At 37.1% G+C, this 18297-nt stretch overlaps 1 protein-coding gene across 24 annotated transcripts in view; it reads left to right on the top strand.

The window, feature by feature from the left end:
- LOC306865973 (phosphatidylinositol-binding clathrin assembly protein-like) overlaps positions 1 to 18297 on the top strand; it is a 47194-nt gene that overhangs the window by 27515 nt on the left and 1382 nt on the right. For 4 of the 24 annotated variants that reach the window (XM_079410885.1, XM_079410874.1, XM_079410889.1 and 1 more), the window contains exons 13-22: positions 371 to 468; positions 1962 to 2114; positions 3916 to 3996; positions 4753 to 4860; positions 5848 to 5976; positions 6611 to 6641; positions 6734 to 6833; positions 8523 to 8546; positions 11845 to 11904; positions 15732 to 15836. In XM_079410885.1, the coding sequence (XP_079267011.1) occupies positions 371 to 468; positions 1962 to 2114; positions 3916 to 3996; positions 4753 to 4860; positions 5848 to 5976; positions 6611 to 6641; positions 6734 to 6833; positions 8523 to 8546; positions 11845 to 11904; positions 15732 to 15836 (889 nt within the window). Of the gene's footprint in view, positions 1 to 370; positions 469 to 1961; positions 2115 to 3558; positions 3643 to 3915; positions 3997 to 4752; positions 4861 to 5847; positions 5977 to 6610; positions 6642 to 6733; positions 6834 to 8522; positions 8547 to 11844; positions 11905 to 15731; positions 15837 to 18297 lie in introns of all 24 variants that reach the window. The other 20 variants (XM_079410893.1, XM_079410892.1, XM_079410875.1 and 17 more) reach the window with 17 other exon arrangements.

Raw genomic sequence — 18297 nt, 5'->3', positions numbered from 1 at the left:
TAATACTTGCGGTTAGGGGTTTGTTCAAATCAGGCTAATGTCCTGCCCTGAGACTGTGTGGCTTTGTGTATTTATGAAAAAAAACCGGCTCTGTTTCTCTTGTTTACACTAAAAGTGTGTGAATTCCTGCCAGGACAGGATTTGGCTGTGAAGAAGGTATTGATTGCATGTGTTTTTTTTTTTCCCCAACTCCCTAAGTCTCCACTTTGAGCAATTGAAATCAATGTGCCAAGTTTGTCTTTGCCATATAACTGAGAAATTCTTGGCTCTTAGACTGCCGTTTTATGGAAGACATTAATGCAATTCCTGTGTGTGTGTGTGTGTGTGTGTGTGTGTGTCTGTGTTTGTCTTGGTGCGTGTCTGGTTCCAGTACTCCGAAGGTGCCGAACAATCTTTTGGACTTGCAGCCTACGTTCCAGCCCTCCCTGCCTCTCTCCACCGGCCTGCCTTTAGCCAACACATGGGGAGGTGAGCGGTCCACACCACAGGAACTCACAGATCTGCATTAATATGCATCTGATTGAAATCGAGCTTACATCAACACTATCTTCTCCTCTGTAATCAAAACTGAAGAAATGAAAGTTCCCTCTTGAATTTGATCCATGATTCTATCCATGTTCTTATTGCATGCATTTTATTTGTCTAAATAACATCTAATCTGTAAAGTCTGATAAATGAGTCTAATTTTTATCTGAAAGTGCTGATAGGGTGTGTAACATGATATTTAACGTGGCAGAACTGATATCATATTGGTTTCCGATATTAGTCAGCCAGAACCAATAAAAGCCTGCAGCTTTTTGTGTTTATTGAATTATACTGCGTAACACACACTCAGCAACCTTCACAGATGTATTACCTTGACGCTCTTTGGAGTTTTAAGTACGCTACACACTGTCTAACACCCCTGCTGCCATGTCCTACCACTTTTAAAGGAATAACTTTCCTAAACATGATAATTCTGTAGTCATTTATTCATCCTTATGTCGTCCCAAGCTCACATGAGTTTCATTCTTCTGTGGAACACAACATTTGCCACACTTCTTTATATAATTGAAGGAAATGAAAACTGGGGCTGTCATAATCCAAACTGATCCAAAAAAAGCCTCGTAAAACTGATCATTTCGACTTGTGGAACATATTCCAAGATTTGGAACGACGATGTGAGTAAATGATGACCGAACTGATTTTAGGGTGAACTAATCCTTTAAAATGTAATTTAACATGTTTATAGTGGAAATGAAGAAGAGAGGTATACTGAGATGTTCAGAAATGTTTTTAAACTTCACATTGGATTTTGGGAAAATTTATTTTAAGAAAACATGACTTCAAAGAATTTAAAGTTAAAGTTTAAAAAAATATATATATATATTGCATGCGTATCATTTTTTGTCTTCAAATCAGGTTATAGGTTACAGAACCTTTGGCACAGCTAGTAATGTTTTTCAAAGTTAAAAGCAATTATTAATAGCAATAATACATAATATTTTGTCTATACATCTCATTTTGTACAACTTTAAAGCTTATTAATAACACTTAACTAACTAGTAACACTTTAACTACCTAATAATAGTAATATTTAATATTGTGTTTATAAAATAAATATTAAATTAAATATTTATATATTTTAGAACTCTAAAACTTTATATCAGACTGACGTTCTACTGAAATGTAGGCATAGCCAGTCAAATACATTTTTATGAATTCTAATATTAGTCATGATTCAAAGAATCATTCGTATACATTTAGGTTAGATGCTGATTTGTTACATATTCATTACATTCCACGGCGGATGTCTCATTCAGTCTTGTGCAATGGTAGTTTTTTTTACTCTGAAAGCGTCTGAGTCTAGACCAAACAGACTCCACCTCATTTGCCTGTTAGTCTGTGTTTGCATGCTTTCTCTGTCTCACTCTAACCTTTTACTGTTATTTTCTGTTTCTGTCTTGTCTTTGGCCATGTAGATCCTTTCACATCTGCAGAGGCTGTTGACGACTCCATTCCAAACTTAAATCCTTTCCTTACAAAACCAGTTGTTGATCCTGTCCATCTGCCTGTTGTGTCTTCAGATGCTGTTAGTTTTTCCTCTAGGACACCCAGTCATGAAATGTTTGGTGGTAAACGGCTGTTCTTTTCTCTCATGTAGTGCATTGTTTGCTTTCTTTTGCCTGCTGAGTGCCGGTCTGTTTTCCCTCCACTCTCATTTTTGTCCCGAATGCTCCACCGCATCAAGTGTACAAAGACCCACTGGGCAGAAGTGGTGTGACCTGAGTAACCCTTAAAGTATCTGATACATGTGTCTCTCAAGTTCATGCCAGCTGTGTACTCAAAACCTAGGAAGCTGCCTACCTAGACAGTATTTTTGACAGTGTCTAACTCAAAAGCTCAAATGCACTGGTAATGCCCAAAAATGCTGTCTGTTTAGGCAACTCAAAATAGAATACTAGCCTACTGCATAATGCACTGTATAGCCTGAAAATACGTATGTTAAAACAAATTAAATGAATAATACTTATATTTTAATGAATTAAATGACATTTGAAAGAGTTTGTTATACAGCATATAATATTTTATACAGAATTATTAGTAATTCTTAGTAACACAACAATGTTACCGTACTTCAAAATTTAAGGCATTAATATGTACTTTATAAGTACTAATTAACAGCCAATATGCTAGTAATATGCATGCTAATAACAACTAGTTAATCGTTAGAATTGCATACATTTTTGAATCTGAACTGCTTAATTATTGGAAACATTTTTTAAAAGGTATCTGTAATTGAAATAACTAAAACTTTAAACAAATCTAATCGTGAGTCTAGAAAATTTTTTAATTGTGGCAGTTTCATCAAAAATTGTTACTTCCTATTCTTTTGTCACATTGGAAACACAAGGCCAGGTTGAGCACACTGCATTGTGGGATACAGTGATCCTCGAAGTTGTCACACTATGCAATATAAAAGTAAAAAGTATGGTAGTATGCTATTCTGAACACAGCCTAGGTTTTGAAACACTGTGTGTTTGTGTGCGCCTTTCTATGACTGTGTAAAAGCAATAAAGGAAGTCTAGCTTCTGTGAGTTTGTTTTACACTAGAGACTTTATTTATGTTCTCAGAGCGAACAATAACATATTTGAGAGAGTGACGAACAGATGGTTTGTTGCTACTGTAAAGAGCGTTTGTGTTTGTACAGCTGTATTATGGTGGGTTGGCTTTTATGGAGGAGTAATGCTGGTCTAATATCAATACATGAGTGTGATCAAGAGTGAGAATGGCTGTTATCAAGTACAAATTAACTGCTTAAAAATACACATACCCTATTTGAGTTTGGTGATCCTTTTTACCCACACTAAACCTCAATTAATTGTTTGTGGTGGTTTTCTGAAGGTCTGTGCAATGGTCTTTGGACCACCTTACTCAAAAATGTGCTTGGTTGTGCTTTGCTGCCTTTCTTGGATTTTCCTTTTACCCTTTTTTTTTTTTTTTAAAGTTTTCCCATCCTTAGAGTGTTAAGTTTTAAAGTTTTTCCCAAATGTCAATTTCATTTCTTGGTTCTCCAGATAATTACAATCCCTTTATTGATTCGAGGTGTTCCGTTGCATCACCCGTCGAGCCCTCTGCTCGGATGGGCTGCTTCCTCTCAGGTACAGACGTCCCAGTGCGATGTATGTTTTCTGACCTCAGGAAACATAATGGTGTTACCCTGTGGTTTCCCCTCTAAGTGCTTTTCACCCCAAATTATTCTTAGTACCTTTTATTCTTTTTAAGTTTATTTTGTTTTAATTCCACCCTTGACTTACTTGAATTTAGAGTATGCAGGCTTTATATCCCCCTCGCTATTATTTTTATTAATTTTGTCTCTCTTCACTAATTTTCTCGTTTCTGGTTTCCTGTGCTTTTGTTTCTTGGCCTGTCAGACTCGTTCTGCTCTCCGGCTGCCTACCCTAACACTCCTCTCTTCCACTCTGAGCCCTCCGCTGTACCTGGACTATTCGGAGGTAGGTGCCGTCCCTCCAGCTTGTCTCTTTCTTCGTGTGTCCTTCAGCTCTCTTCCCATTTCTTTCCTTTCGCAGGTGCGCTTTTGTTGAGCTGGTAAGAAATGGTTTATCAAATGGGTCAATTCAGAAATTTGGCTCACAGTTTAAGTTTTTAACCTGTGTTTTCAGCTTTCATTGTTTATTTTCTTTTAAAATAGTTTTGTCAATTTAGTTTAATGTAAATTCCAAATATATGATTTTTTTTTTAAATTCAGTATTTTTTTGTATTTTATATTTTCAATCTCCATTCTAATTTTACACAGTTTTGGGAATTTTGTGCTTTTGTCTTTTTTCATTATTATTTTTTTATTTCTATTTAACTATTTTTTTATTTTTCGTTTCTTTACCTCAAATGGCTCATATTAGGTTACTAGATGAAACTTTACTGTTATATTGAAGAAAAACTTTCATCTGACAGGATAAGTTGGCCTGATGCAGCAGATGCGGTTGGTTGAACTTACATGGCTGCTTTTGTAACTACAAACATGTTGTGGGAAGTATGAGTCATTTGCCGTGGGCTAACCCAGTCCAACAGCTGACATTTTTGGAAGTCTGTCAACTACGACAGAATTGAGCCATTTAAATTAATGATGCCAATTATGTATCACACGTGAACTGGAAGGAAACATTAACCACTGTTTTGAAATTTCTCAAACATGTGTAGGTGAACCAGTCTGTGTTGTTTTTTTAGGTCTGACCTTATTTTCTTTAACACAGGGTTCTCTGCACCTCCCGCCGCCCAGCCTCCCAGTTCGACAGGCCTTAATGTCGACTTTGACTCCGTATTCGGCAATAAGTCGGCCACCAACAACACAGACTCGGCTGGTAAGAGAGAAGTTAACCCAGTTGCTGTAATTCACTCACTGCTTTTCTCCATACATGATTCTTCACATCCATCTCACTGCTGAAGGTCAATGTGTTTTGGAGAGTCTTTGATTGGACCATGCTTAAGCTGACAGAGTGAAACCAGCATGTGAAAATGGTTATATGACCACTTTTCGTTCTTTTAGATGTTTGCTGTGGTATTTTTTTCTAAGAAAAGAGATCATAATGTGTTTAAAGACTTGATCTCTTTTGTGTCATGTTCTCAATACTGCATGTTTAGAACTTGCTTTTTAAACACACAAATCACACCCAAACTTTTCATTAAACAACCTTGAAGCATTCGTTTGCTAGAATCTTGGATTCATTGGGTATTAGTTTTAATTTAAATCCATGATTGGTTTGAAATCAGTGTTTTATTTTGGAGATGTGGCATACGGGTTAGTGCTCTAAAACATTGAGCCATGGACGACCCAGGTTTGGATCCAGCTTGCAACACAATTCAATTAAGAAATCAATGCAAAATTGAAAATTCACTGTCCCACTATGTATTCTTGGTCTCATTATGCATGTTATTACAAATGGAAAAAAAAAATCTGCCTCTAAAATTACAAACTTTTTTTGTTGTTAAAATATATAATTGTTTTTCCTTACAAATATACTAAAAAACAGAAGTTGACTTGAATTGTCATGTAAGATTAGACCACCGTAAGTTGTGCAGTCATGTTTTGAGATGTTCCTCATTCTGTCCTTTTTCTCTCCTCTCACTGTGTGGTTTGATCTATTTGGGCCGCTGGCTTTGCATGGCACTGCATGTCTGGGTGAGTTGACGTCACAAGATTTTACCCACAATCTTTCACTTTCAGACCTGCAACATTTGCTTCAAGGGCAGCTGCCTCTCGCTCCACCCAACCTAATTGCGCCTTTTCTGTTTATGTGTTGTCTGCGTCTTTTATCCCTCTCCCATTCCCTCTCCTCTGTTTGTTTAAGATGATATTTTAGGTGGCATCCTGAAACCCACAGTGGCCTCTCCCAACCAGGGCTTGGCGCTCAGTGCCCAACAGCCAGGCAAACTGGTTTCTGATGACTTGGATTCCTCCCTTGCCAACCTTGTGGGAAGTAAGTGTCCTGTTCTTGTTATATCATACAAAGAGCCTTCTGTATTAGGGCTACATGATTAATTGGAGGGGGGAAAAACCTGAAGTTGTGAAATGGTTTAGCGTGATTATTGTATCACAAAGGCTGTGATTTCACTAATATATTCACAAACTCCTCTCTTCATGTGTTCATGTTGCTTATGAAATGCATTTGAGAATTCAACATTTTTCAACCATTTTAACAAATTTTTAATGAGAATTGATTATAAACTGGCTGCTTTAGTAATAGATCTTTAATGGTATTTAGTAGTAGTAATAATAATAATAATAACAACAACAATACATATACTATTACTACTGCTACTACAAATAATAATAATAATACTAGTATCATATTCACATTCACAAAATGTTTGGCCAGATTGTGGAGCCAAACAAGCATAACAAACCTTGAGCTTGTTTATTTATTTATTTTTAAATCACAATCAGACTTTTTTTGTTGAAAACATTTTATTTTTCCAAATTGTGCAGCCCTACTCTGTATTCTGGTACTAATAATCGGGAACAGGAAATTTATTAATTAAGGATGTTATAAAAGTGAATTTAACATTTCACAATGGCTGGCATAGTCCTCACTGGTTTTCTCTTTCTTCCAGATCTCGGTATTGGAAATGGAACAACAAAGAAGTACGAACATTTGCTGCTCATCTCAATCCAAATTCATATTTCTCTTCAAATTCAGTGACTTGATCATGGTTGTTTCTTCTGTTCCTCCTCAGTGACATTCATTGGAGTCAACCCGGTGAAAAGAAGTTGACTGGAGGAACCAACTGGCAACCAAAGATGGCTCCGACCACAACATGGAACCCTGCCACCATGGTGAGGACAACAATATGAGCTTTCTCTGACTCAAATGAAATGAGACTTGTTCTAGAAAGCAACTGTCATAAACCAATAGACAGACAATAGCTGGAGTTCCTCCACTGATTCTGAAATATGGGCTCTGTTCCAAACCCTAATGAGCTACCTCACTGTCTGCTATCTACATTGGCAGCTACTTTCTAACACTGCGCCATAAGTGAATGAATTGAAAGGCTGTACATTAGCAAAAAACTCAATTTCATGTGTCCAAAGTACCATCCTGATGCTTGGAGGATGTATACAGACAAATGGCTAGGAATATGCTAACATTTGTTGTTAATATGTAGTTATCAATAGATACAATAGTTTACCTTGTTTTGCACCCCTGTCTCTGTAAACATTTGTTTAACCTGCTTTATTATCATGTGCTGTTGAAACTTTGAGTCATTGATGTGTTTCATTTACAACTTAATCTGTGTTTATCATTAACCGTGTACGTGAACGTCTCCGTTGGTGCTGGTATGCTCTTGTGACATCAAGACATCGTTTGACAATTTCTGAGTTGGAAGTACAACTTCAAGTGGCGTTCTCTTCCACTTTTCCAAATTGGAAGTTGATTCTATTATATTTTGGAGTTAGCATGTGGCTAAGCTAACAACTTAATCAGGGTTCGTACGGTCATGAAAAACCTGTAAAAGGCATGGAATTTTAAAACGGCAATTTCCAGGCCTGGAAAAGTTTTGGAAAAATAAATAAACCCAGAAAGTTTGGAAAAGCCATGGAAATCTATTTCCCAAAACTTTGTATAATAGAATTGTTTAATCAGGTCCTGAATTTTGGTGCGGGATTGCGCATAGGCTCTATCGCATAGTTTTACTCATTCCCGCAGCTTTTGACTTTAAAATGATGTATATTCACACATTTATTCAATCGCCTATAGCATGTAGGTTTGATGAGTATATAAATCCACACAGACTATCAGATCAAATCAGTCATTTAAAAAGAGCTTGAAGGATTCAACTGTACCGCGTGTTCTCTCTTTGACTTTCTCTTCAAACGGCTTCACATCGGCGCATCTTGTCTTCACGCTGAGATACAAGACTTTTGCTCGCGTTTCAGTAGCCTACAGTTGACATAATTGTCACTCTCCTAATCGGGTCATTGTTGCATTGCCACAACATGTATTATTTATTTGCGCGTCTTTTTAAGCCATTCGGTGTTCGCATCCAAAGCGTGCGTGTGCGTATATAAAGCAGCCTTGCGAGTACAAAATTGAGTTTAGTACCAAACAAGCTCAGTAGAACCCTGCACGGACCTCAAACATATGCCCTAGTCCTGCCCTTGTCCAGCATCTTATCAGAATTCTCAGCCTGAGTGCTGAATCCGACTGGAGACTTTTTTCTCTTTCTCTCTTCCCAAATTACATAGCCATTAAAATAGTTCAGTTTCGTTTTTAATGCCAAAGTGGTTATTTATTTTCGTTTCTTTCTGCTGCCTACTTTTCATAAAACGTTACATAGATAGGCAGCGCACTAGCATTTGGAACAGAGCTGTAATCCACTCTCAGAAACAGCTGCAATGGATTCGGTCTAGTCTTTGTTTACAATGTGTTTGTGTGAGCTCACAATGTGAGATGTTATTGTGTTGTATGCCCTCTAACTGTGTTTGTTGCGTTGTATAACCATTCTCGTCTGACGGGATAAACAGAATGGCATGCTTTTCCCACAATACGTAAGTCAAAACGTTGAGTTGAACCATTCAGTTGAAACGCATGAGATTATTAACCCCACCGCCTTTGCTTTGGTCACAGTTTATAACCTTTGCGTGTTCGAGTGACCAAAATTGCACTGAAACCCATGAGCTGATCTAACCAGATGTTATCTCGGCATGGCTGACAGCTCTGTTCCTTCTCTACCCTGTCCTCTCATCAGTTTCATTTGTTTATCGCCATCAGCAAACAACTGTAGTCATTTTAGTGTGAATCAATGGGCTAGTGTTTCCAGTGGAGGGTTTACCGGACAATGTGCAAAGTCCAATAAAGTAGGTAATCAAACAGTTTGAGTCATGCCTTGGTAAACATTCTGATGGAAACACTTCCACCGGACAGTTCTTTCTTTCTTAAAGATGGTATGCTGAGCTGGATTGATCAGTGCATCAGCATGATTTAGTCATATTTACTCCTGCAGAGTTGTTTGTGCTTGTCAAACGTTTCTGTAGGTGCTGTTTCTCCAAAGATTATCGTACAACTGAGCTGTTTGCTTACAGTTTACGAAGTACCTTTTGTATCTTAATGAGATTCCTCAGTCTACAAACGGATTTATCTTTCATCATCTTCAGATTCATTGCAGCCCGTTCTGATTTAGTGGGATGTACACAGAAAAACACATAAGGTTGTGTTTTATATTAGGCTGTTAATTGAACTCTATTTTTATAAAATGGATGATTATGGCTCCAAATAGGACACACTGTTCAGAGCACTTATAAAATTTTATATTTTTGAAATAAGCCATACTCACCAAGGCTGTATAATTTTGGTCATAAGTTCAAGTTTATTTGTATAGCGCTTTTTACGATACAAATCGTTGCAAAGCAGCTCTACAGGAAATTAAGTTTCCACAATATATTTATATATTGCAGAACCTTAATATATTTAACTTATGGCAAAATTGAGCGTTGGCATCCTCTGAGGTCCTCTGAGGGGTTGGCATTATCTTTTCTCAGGTGTTCGGTCATCTCAGATCATTTAAGGGTTGGATCCAGACTGAAGCTTTTGTAATTCCTAGTTACGTCCCGTGGCAGAAACAGAGAAACAAATAGAGACATAATTAGCGTAGCTGCTGTTCCATCTAAGCAAAAATGATTTGTTCAACCCAAGCTAAAGAATAATAATAATGTACATTTGATCAGATATAACTGCAGTACAAGATTATAAGATGCATTATGTGAATGCTTGGCTAAAGAGATGTGTCTTTAATCTAGATTTAAACAGATAGAGTGTGTCTGAACCCCGAACGTTATCAGGAAGGCTATTCCAGAGTTTGGGAGCCAAATGTGAAAAAGCTCTACCTCCTTTAGTGGACTTTGCTATCCTGGGTACTACCAAAAGTCCAGAGTTTTGCGGCCTTAGGGAGCGGGTTGGATTTGTAGCGTAAGTTAGGTACGCAGGAGCTAAACCATTTAGGGCCTTATAGGCAAGTAATAATATTTTGTAAATGATATGGAACTGAATAGGTAGCCAGTGCAGAGACTGTAAAATTGGGGTAATATGATCATATTTTCTTGACCTGGTAAGAACTCTAGCCGCTGCATTTTGGACTATCTGTAGCTTGTTTATTGAAGATGCAGGACAATCAGCTAGCAGTGCATTACAATAGTCCAGTCTAGAGGTCATGAATGCATGAACTAGCTTTTCTGCATCAGTTTCGAAGCTTGGCAATGTTTCCAAGATGGAAGAATGCTGTTTTTGTAACATGGGAAATATGATTTTCAAAGGACAAGTTGCTGTCTAATATAACACCCAGATTTTTTACTTTAGAGGACGTAACAGTGCATCTGTCTAGTTGTAAATTGTAATCCAAGAGATTCTGTGTAATGTTTTTTGGTCCAATAAGTGATATCTCTCTTATCTGAATTTAATAGGAGGAAATTATTGGTCATCCAATCTTTTACATTTTCTACACAATGTAGTAAAACCAGTAATATTGTGTAATATTACAATTTAAAATAAAATGTCAATATATTTTAAAATGTAATTTTCTCCTGTGATTTCAAAGATGAATTTTCAGCATCATTACTCCAGTCTTCAGTGTCACATGATCCTTCGGAAATCATTCTGATATGCTGATTTGCTGCTTAAAGGGATAGTTCACCCCAAAAAAAGAAAATTGTCATCATTTACTCACCCTCAGGTAATTCCAAACCTGTATGAATTTCTTTGTTCTGCCGAACACAAAGGAAGATATTTTGAAGAAAGTTTGTAACCAGGCTGTTTTGGGGCACCATTGACTTCCATAGTAGGAAAAAAAATACTATGGAAGTCAATAGTGCCCCAGAACTGCTCTGTTTCCCACATTCTTCAGAATATCTTCCTTTGTGTTCAGCAGAACAAAGACATTCATACAGGTTTGGAACTGCTCGAGGTTGAGTAAATGATGACAGAATTTTCATTTTGGGGTGAACTATCCCTTTAAGAAACCTTTCTTAATGTTTTTAATATTGAAAACAATTATGCTGATTTTTTTTTTCTTCAGGATTTCTTGATGAATTGCCAAAAGAACAGCATTTATTTAAACAATTAAAAATCATATTACTTTTATCAATCAGTTATAGCCTATATACCAGCGCGAAATCAAACTTGTCATAGTTAATGGGTAAATGCCATCAGTTCATATTCAATAAAAATGTTTATTTTACAATTTATTGGTCGTTTGGTCACAATCACTCTGCTGAGTTTAGGAAGCCAGAGTCTGTCACACATTTCAGTGGTGCACAAGCGGAAATAAAAGTGTGTCTGTGGCTACCGAAGGCCTAACTGAGAATCTCACAGCTCCTACACAAAGAGCTTCTCTCTTCCACCAGAGCCCTGCACCTGCAACTAATCACTCTGCCTTCAAAGAGGACACACACACACACACACACACACACACACAGTGTTTCTCACTCTCTTCCTCTTTATCTCCTTGCCTATATTCCTGTTTTGATGCTCTGGTTGGAGTGTGTAAAGACATCTCTAATGTTTCCCAGATGTGAGCTGCTCGCCGTGAAGAGAAAAAACCCCCAAGAGACTCAAGTATCTTTTGCAAATTAATTTTTAAAAAGCGTCCTCAAAGTTGCCTTTGTTCACTGTGTGTAAACGTGGAAACTGAAATGGCGTGTCTGGGGTAGTTGTGATCTCATGGCTGCTCGAGTGGAAATTTCTCACTTAAGGTGTTCAGAAGAATCGTCCTTTCATGTTTAAAAAAAAAAAAAAAAAAAAGCTGATAATGTTTTATGTGGCATTTCTGTACTAACACCGAACGTGTCCTCATAGGCTCCTTCTGTCATGGCCTTCCCTGCCACGACGCCCACAGGAATGATGGGATACGCGATGGTAAGTACAAACTGGGGATATGTGCATTACTCACACCATCAGTGTCAGAAGTATTAGCTTTTCAACTCCTGTATATTCAGAGACTGCAGTCATGCTGTCAGTCCCCACCAGAGCAGTGTGGGTGTGTGGAACACTGTGAAAGGCTCTCTAGAATCCGAAGCACCTCTTCATTGAACTTAGGGCAACATTAGAGAATTTATTTATTTTTTTTCTGTTTTTTATTCATCACACTAACAGGGATGGCTACATTGATTTCTCCTCCATGAGCCCTTAACTTTTAAGAAAAGAAAAAAGAAAAAGATGGGCATCAGGTAGTGTTTTGCATTTTCTTGAAATACCTTTTTCCACCTAGTGTAAGACTGGATAGTCTGGTGTGTTTATTAAGCATGAGAGAGGACATAAGATTGTAATGTAGCACCTTAATTATCACTATTACTATAATACTATTATTACTATTCTAGCATTTATTTATTAAACACCAAAGAGGACCCATGTTGTAAGTCCTAATGTAGTACATTATAATTAAATTCATAACCATATGTTTATTTTTTAATAAAATAAATTGTATTTATTATTATTGTCATATTTATTGTATTTTACTTTATACACACACGTGAATGTATATTTTATATATATATATATATGTATGTATATATATATGTATATGTGTGTGTGTGTGTGCATGTTTATGTGGTTTATGAGGACACAAATTTGTATAATGGCATGGGTATGACAGAGGTATTACAATATGAAGGTGGTTTATGAGGACACTGCCTATGTCCCCGTAATTCAAAAGGCTTAAAAAACATACTAAATGGTGTTTTTTTTTGAAAATCTAAAAATGCACAAAGTCTCCTGTGAGGGCTAAGTTTAGGTGTAGGGTTGGTGTAGGGCAATAGCACACACAGTTTGTTCAGTATAAAAACCATTACGCCTATGGAGATTCCCCATAAACCACAAAAACCAACATGCGTGTGTGTGTGTGTGTGTGTGTGTGTGTGTGTGTGTGTGTGTGTGTGTGCATATATACAGTGCCCTCCAAAAGTATTGGAACAGTAAAGACAAAATTGCTCTGTTGGCTGTGGAATCAAGATATTTACAAATATGATTAAAAGATGAATATGAGACAAAACTACAGAATGTCACATTTTATTATTGGGTGATTCAACACATACATGTTTTACCAGCTAAGAAGTTCAGCACTTTTAGAGTTCATCCCTCTATCTGATGTGAGTATAACAGTTGCCTCACAGGTCTTTCTAAGTGATCAGCTGTGTCCTGTTGCATTAATTCTTCAGATATTAAAAGCAGGGAATGTGTCGTATCAGTTATATCCATTACTTCTGTATTCTGAATCTTGCATTCGATGATGACACACACAAACCAGGATGAAGACGAGGGAGCTGACTTTGAGAGAAAAGCAAACAATTTGGATGCTAAAAGAAAAGAGGAAGTCAATTAGAAATATAGCCAAAAACAAAAGGCGTGGAGAAATCAAGAGTTTGGAAACCACCAGCGACTCCAGCAACCAACAACAACCCGATCGGCTGAGAAAACAACAGTAGTTGATGACAGACAAATCATAAAAGCTGTGAAAATGAATCATAAAAGACATGTCTGTAAAATCACCAACAACTTCCAGAAAGCTGGGGTGATGCTCTGACAATCTACTGTCCTCAGGAGACTGACACAGAATTACAGATGCTACACAGCAAGATGCAAACCTCTGACCAGCATCAAAAATAGAAAGGCAAGATTAGAGTTAGCAAAAAAAGCACAAAGGTGAGCCAGAAGAGTTTTGGAGCTGTGTTTATGGACCGATGAGACAAAGATGAACCTTTATCTAAGTGATGGGAAAGCAAAAATGTGGAGAAAAAAAGGGAACTGCAAATGATCCCAAGCACACAGCCTCATCTGTAAAGCATGGTGGAGGTGGTGTCATGGCATGGGCATGCATGGCTGTCTCTGGAACAGGCCCTCTCAACTTTACTGATGACTTAATGTATGATGACAGTAGCAGAATGAATTTGGAAGGGTACAAAACCATCTTGCCTACCAATATTCAAGAAAATGCCACCAGATTCATTGGGACGTGCTTCATATTGCATCAGGACAATGAACCAAAACACCCTGCCAGTTCAGTCAAGGAATTTATAAGGGCAAAGAAATGGAAAGTGTTAGATTGCCCAAGTCAATCTCCAGATTTAAATCCGATTGAACATGAATTTCACCAGCTGAAGAGGAGAGTAACGGCAGAAACTCCCCAAAACAAGCAACAATTGGAATTGGCTTCATTAAAGGCTGGGAAAAGCATTTCAAAGGATGAGACCAAGAGTCTGGTGATGTCTATGGGTCACAGACTCACTGCTGTGATTGTGTGCAAGGGATCTGCATCTAAATAATAGCTTTTAATCTTTTATATCTGCCTTATGTTCAACTGTCCCAATACTTATGCTCACATCAATGAGTGGGATGAACTCTAAAAGTGCTGTTCTTTTTATTTGGTAAAACATGTATGTGTTGAAACGGCTAATAATAAAATGTGACATTCTGTAGTTTTGTCTCATATTCATCTTTTAATCATATTTGCATATGTCTTGACTCCACAGTCAACAGAGCAATTTTGTGTTTACTGATCCAATACTTTTGGAGGGCACTGTATGTGTATATATACACACACGCATACATGCGCATATATATATATATATATATATATATCATACATACATACACACACACACACACACACACACATATATATATATATACATATATATGTGTATGTATATATGTGTGTGTGTTTGTTTTTTGTTTATTAAACTTGAAAGAGGACTTATTTTAAAATCCCAAATGAGCACCTAATAATACTACCATGAATTATATATTAGTAGTACATTTATTTTCAATAAAATAAACTAGATTTTAATTATTATATTAATGTGTTGTTGTTATTATTATTATTATTATTATTATAAATGTTAAAAAAAAATTAATTACATGCAGGTATCTTTAAAATATAAGTACGTATGTACACAATAAGTGCATTGTACCAAATGATTAATTTAAATGTAAGTACATAGTAGTTAAGGCCACTTAATATAAAGTGAGACCTAAATTATAATTAGAAACTTTAATATTGTAATACTTTATAATTAAGTTTATGTATTACATTTTATTTATTTATTTTATTGAATTTAAATTTAACTGAGTGGCACATAAGCATTCTATTTATAATCAACTTTGAGTCTAACCTTAAGTCCTTTAGCCATCTTTTTCTCAGTATGCTCAATAGAACCCAGTAATAGAGGTTGAGTCTTAGGTAAAGAGTCTTAGGTAAAGAGCCATACAGGTAAAGTCAGCACAGGCTGTGGTTAATGGCTTAAAGAGAGGATGGTGCTCTTAAATTATGCTTTTCAATAACAGCATCCACACTTACATAACTGCTATTATGACTCATCCATTTTGGATCCTCCAGTCCAATCCTTGCATGTACCACAGTTTTTTTCTTTTAAGAGTTAGAACTTTTCGAAAAATATGAATTGCTCCAAACCAAAAGAAGTTTCTGTGTGTAACTTTTCCTGTCTGTTGCGAGTCATGTAACTCAGGTGGAGTTAAACAGTAACTCCAGTCAGATCGGATGAGAACAGTGGGTTCAGACAGGCTCACATTCCTCTTTGCTGAGTTATGGTACTGTCAAACAAAATATGATTTCAACAGAGGAACTTCGTAAGCCTTTGGCATTTAAAGTTCCTGATACAAACGCTATGTCCCAAACAGCTGTGACGAGCATTATGCATTGCTCACTAGGTTTCTTTATTCCTTTCTAGCCCCCTCAAATGGGCTCCATGTCCATGATGACTCAGCCCACCATGATGTACACTCAGCCTGTGATGCGGCCGGCCAATCCCTTTGGCCCAGTCTCAGGGGCACAGGTATGATCTCTCACACAATGAGGTTACAAACCAATTGACCCTCAAACAATCAAATTTAGAAGTCTTAAGGTCTGGTCACATGTTTAGCGAATGTTCGCAGACGAAATCTAGTTATTTTTAATAATTTTGCTTTGACCAACAAAAAGTTTACTGTTTCTGAGTGAGTTCTGATTCTTTTTGGTCGGCAAAATTTTGCTAATGTGACCACACCTTAATCCAATCAAATTAGTCCTATTCAGAGCACACTAGCATCCATAGGTCTCGCTTTTTGAAAAGTGTTTTTGCATTGATCCAGCCCCATGATTCTTCTTGTAATAGAGCCATCCGCTCAACCCTGACTGATCACGCTCTTTTCTTGAAGCGGCTCCATTCAGAATGCGCTCTCTAGTTTGTTCACCCTTCATGTGCCATCGCAGCGCAGTTCTGAATAAGAAAGCTAGCATTGTGGCCTTCACACATCTCTGGGGAAGGATATGTATTCCACACTGCACCAAATTCTCAGCTCGAAATACATATCGTACCCCCCACCACCCCTGCTTCATTTCTGCAGTAGTGTTAGTGCAGGAAATTGGTACCATCCAGCAGCCTTGCAGAACGAGAAGGACTTTAGTGGCTCTCTTTTTCTTGAACCTCTGTTATTCTCTAGCCTGTCTGGCTCTGAATTGTCCTCTCGTGTGTGCGTGTGTGTGTCTGAGTGATTCCTGGCTGTCCTCGGACCCCTTCAATCTCTCTCGTTCTTTCTGAACTAGCTCTCTACAGCCTCTAGTCCTTCCAGTTCAAGTCCTCTCAGAGCTCCGGGACAGGACCCTTTTGCACAGCTGTCTCTGAAGGATTTCCTTTAGAGCGTCTTTAGGTACAGCATGTCTGCTGTGTGTGTGTGTGTGTGTGTGTGGTTGATTGATCGACAGGTGCTTCTTGCTTTATAACAGTTTTTGTTTCCGTTTTGCAAAAACTCTTACCCCTGTTTTTCTCCATGTGCTGCAATACTAATGTTTTCTATGTACATCAGTATAATGTGATTTGTAACATTTCAGCTTCAGTAGAGCCAATCTCTTGAAATTCATTAACCAATCATGCATGATTTTGTTCAGTTTTTCCTTATGATTTAAAGGGGTCATATCATGTGGAATCAAATCTTTTGAATTCACAATGTAATGGAGGTAGCAACAGATCTTTTCTTCTGTATAATGACATGCATCCGAGTGTTGTCGTGGATTATTGAAAAAAATGTAGGGTTGTACTCTGGTTGATTGGATGGCAGCAGAACTGGATGTGAGCTTGTAAATGGCAGTTAAATGTCAAGGTAAATTTTCATTTCATGCCATTTTTAAACTTTCTCCCAGTCCAAAAACTGTATTTATCGAAGCTAAGTAGCTAAAATGATTCCTTTCAAACTTCTACAACTTGGACCATCCGGTCACAGTCAAATATTAAGGAGAAAGCTGAATATATGCTAATGATAGAGGTTTTGTAAGTTGTGAAGCACTGCCACTGTTAATTCTTCTGCAGGATTCGTTTTAAACAACGAGGACCCTGATTATTTTATTCTAGTCAGATCATTAAATGTGATGTGACACGTCAGCATGGATTGTTTTATGAATCTGTCAGAATATAATGCTAAGAGGCTGATATCTGCTTCTCACTAATCAAAAACGTTTTTTTGTAACAGTTATTTCTATGCAAAGCTAGTTGGCTAAGATTTTAGCTTGCTAACCAAAGGATATTACACAAAGGAAAATGTGTAAAAAAAAAAAAATAATAATAATCATAAAAATAGTCTTGGGCAGTATGATTGCTGTTGGGTCTTGCATGACATTGAGGGCTTTTGCTCATTTCACATGTGAAGGGTAAATGTACGTTTTGACAGATGCGTTAAAAAGTTTCATCCTTGTCTAGTGTCTGCGCTAATACTCCTAAGTTATGAGAGCTAAAAATGTCTTTATACATTTTTAAACTAGAGTATCGCTTAACCTCATCATGCAAGCATTCAACGCAAGCGTCTAGTGTTGTTGTGGCCTTCAGTATTTTTTTGTTGTTTAGTCTTCTCTGTTTCTTTTCCAACTGTAAATCAATGACACAGGACAGTGTGAGCTGAGTGTACTGAGCATCTGTGGTTTAGAAACGTCTGGATAGTACACATATTATTTCTAAGCATTAGTAAAGGTTTTGGTACAAATACAACTTTTGTGAAAAAGTGACATGACCCCTTTAAGTTTTAATCCTTTTCGCAGTAGGTTATGCTGAGTTGCAGCTTCATAAATTCATCTCATCATCTATTGGCTGCTTTACTGGAAACATTTGCATATCAGTTCATTATGTACAATTACGACGGCCAATCATCCAAAAAAAAGTTTGGCCTTACTGTCCTGGCCTTGGTATAAAATGTTTACGTTCATCACAATGTCAAATATACAAAAACGTTTCAAAAAAAAAATTTCAACTTGACGGTATCAGTAAATGT

This window comes from Barbus barbus (assembly GCF_936440315.1).
Source record: "Barbus barbus genome assembly, chromosome: 47".
Classification (NCBI taxonomy): domain Eukaryota; kingdom Metazoa; phylum Chordata; class Actinopteri; order Cypriniformes; family Cyprinidae; genus Barbus; species Barbus barbus.
This window is presented reverse-complemented; position numbering and strand designations above follow the sequence as displayed.